Source organism: Sinocyclocheilus grahami, unplaced genomic scaffold (assembly GCF_001515645.1).
Source record: "Sinocyclocheilus grahami isolate Dianchi unplaced genomic scaffold, SAMN03320097.WGS_v1.1 scaffold1441.1, whole genome shotgun sequence".
In the NCBI taxonomy this organism is placed as follows: Eukaryota; Metazoa; Chordata; class Actinopteri; order Cypriniformes; family Cyprinidae; genus Sinocyclocheilus; species Sinocyclocheilus grahami.
Genome location: NW_015506620.1, coordinates 50808 through 53842, shown reverse-complemented (window position 1 = coordinate 53842; position 3035 = coordinate 50808). Strand labels below are relative to the sequence as shown.

Sequence of the window (3035 nt, the reverse complement as noted above, 5' to 3'; positions counted from 1 at the left end):
CAAGAACATGGGCGGAACTGTGCGTGAGCCTTTTAAGGTCTGAGAAGATTCACGCCTCTCAGGATGGGCTTGTCCAATGAGAAAGGCTGAAATTCCAAGCGGGAGGTTGGAAATACTGGGGAGTTTTATGACCCTTTGTATGAGAGCATGGTAATTTGCATATGGAACTCGAATCAAAATTACTAAAGATTATTAGAACACTAATGAACCTATGTACCCACATATAATATAAACGCTCATTTAGATCATCAGAAGACAAATTCAAAGAGACCAAACATGCTATCGGTGGGGTTATATTAACTAGTGATCTATCATAAAACACACACACAACAGTATACAATTCATAAGAACAATATACAAGAACAGTAATGGTATACACAATGTTCTGAGGAGATGTGTGTTCATTCACAGAAAGGTTTTTCTATGATTTAATTAGAGAAGAGTCCATTTTTATGGGCATTGTGTGTCTTTCCTAAGAGTAAATTAATTGTGAGTTTCTCTGCCCGCATTCCTTTGGGCAATAAAATGATATCAGCATTGGTTGCCATGGAAGCAGAGGCGTGTTCTGCCTTTCTGAGGTGTTAGATGCATTTCGGGGAAAGGGTCCATAGACCCTCGCAGTTGATTTGTTGACTGAGGGGTGTTGCAGAGTATTTGTTAAATATAACTAAAAAAATTGTGTGTCTGGTTGGTCCAGACACTACAGAATCTAATATTTTGATACTTAATTTCCATGATCTAAATATACTTAAATTAAAAGTTTGTTGTCATTTGGAAGTGTGTAGGCCTTCTTGCATTATTATGCTGTTACATTATGATTATATATTCAGTGGCATAAAATGGTCAATAATAATATTTAAAATTACAATAATATCGCTTATCGCAATTATTTCTGGGGCAATATATCGCACAACAAAAAGTTGTTATCGTGACAGGCCTAATCAGAACAAGTCAAATATAACAATCTATCATTAGTCAGGTAAAGTTGTATCACGCCAATTACATAACAAAACAATTAGAAGTTATTTAAATTCAGAGTTAAATTCGGTTTCAATTCAAATAAATACATAACATTGATTGCTCAAAGATTGAATCTAAGAAATGCATACCTGACAGCAGAGAGACACACAGCAGTATGTGAGTTCTAGTGCAAAGCTCCAGAGATTCACCTACACTGTGTGGGGGTTTTCTGGCTACAGAATCCCACCGTAGTGTTTTGTCACTTCGCTTATATACCCAGACCAGAAACAAATAAATCTTCAAATCAGTTGTAAACACATAAAATACCCTTTGGTTTGTTAGGTTTCTCATGACCCAGGGTCGCACCTCACTGGAGATAGATAACTATTTTCACAGATCTTGAGGGGGACACACCCCCTCCTCAGCAGAACACGATTCTACAAAAGTTAAGAATTTATATTAAGTTCTCATAATATAAGTGACTACTGTGAAATTGAGACGGGGAGAAGGGGGTCGTAAATGAGCAAGGGGGTGGTGTTGTTTGCTCTCTTTGGAGATCTCTTCTCCAGATTAATTTTATTGTTTTGTTGCATGACATCTGTTTGTGAGCGTTCCTGACGTTTTGGATTCGTGATTCAATAATTTCACTCTGCACACATTCATGCACACTGTTCCTGTCTCGATAGCTGTAATAATCCCTTCACCATGGTTTTACTGCAGGTAACACCCTGTCTGATTAACATGTGCCCCTTCAGTAACACTGATCCGCGGGGTCTCAGTCTGATCAGCAGATGCTCCTCCAGCAGCATTTGTCTGTATGGTCTCATTCTGATCAGTGGATGCCCCTCCAGCAGCACTCGTCTTCATGGTATCATTCTGATCAGTGGATGCCCCTCCAGCAGCACTCGTCTTCATGGTATCATTCTGATCAGTGGATGCCCCTCCAGCAGCACTCGTCTTCATGGTATCATTCTGATCAGTGGATGCCCCTCCAGCAGCACTCGTCTTCATGGTATCAATCTGATCAGTGGATGCCCCTCCAGCAGAACCCGTCAGTGTGTTTTTATTCTGATCAGTGGATGCCCCTCCAGCAGCACCCGTCTTCATAGTATCAGTCTGATCAAGGGATGTCCTATCAGCAACACACATCTCTAGAGTCTCAGTCGGAATAAGGGGCGATGGTTCTCCACTATTCTCCTGAAAGAAAGAAAACAGATTCACAGAAGGTAAAACAAATGATTGTGGGGGGAAAATGATGATTCAGTTTTACAAACACATTTTTTTCCTCTCAGATGATCGCTGAATGTAAAGATCTTTGTTCTTCATTCTGAAATAATACAGCACGAGAGCACTGCTCTCTTAAAGAAGTATTATTAGTGTTTCTATGTGATGATTTTTGAATGAAAAAAACCCCGCATAATCCACAGAAGTTACATACCACCTAAGGCCCCAATATACTCATGGTTAAGTACATTTCCTTATTCATAAATTTGAAATATGTGACCAGCGATATACAGTTTGCAAACAATCTGACGCCGCCTGCACTGCTGAGATTGGCGTTTACATTAATATGCAAATATGTGCTGTGCACTTTCCTCTCAATAGCAAAATAAACACACAACACAAATAACAGTGCTGAGAAAACAGCAGTTTAGAAAGCATCTTTTCATAGTGATGTGGATATGTTTGGACGGGCTGCAATTTGGCATTTATATAGCACTTTGTACAATAGAGCTTTAAAGCAAGCAGCTTTACACTATTGAACATGAAAAACAGTGTCAGTGTCGCTTTCAGTTCGACAGAATGACATGTTCAATTTCTATAAAGCAGCTCTCCAGAGTATTCATGTTTTAATTCATGGATGTCTGATCTCGAGAGACTGAACAGAATAAATTAACTGGAAAAGATTTCGATGTCGAAGAAGCCCCAGAGCCACACTAACCTATATCATAATCACCACAGACCAATGGTAGTTCAAAGCAAGCTGTTTCAAACTCCCAAAACAAACTCCAGCATAAGAACTTTAATCTAAACTCTAACTCTAATAATAATAATAATAATAATAATAATAATAA

The 3035-nt window shown here is 38.8% G+C and overlaps 1 protein-coding gene across 1 annotated transcript in view; it reads right to left on the bottom strand.

Annotated features, from left to right (window-relative positions):
- Positions 1–1671: 1671 nt before the first annotated feature.
- LOC107570325 (uncharacterized) overlaps positions 1672–3035 on the bottom strand; it is a gene marked incomplete at its 5' end in the record, with an annotated part of 6900 nt that continues 5536 nt past the window's right edge. Inside the window, one exon of the mRNA XM_016256547.1 lies at positions 1672–2157. Within this exon, the coding sequence (XP_016112033.1) occupies positions 1672–2157 (486 nt within the window). The remainder of the gene's footprint in view (positions 2158–3035) is intronic.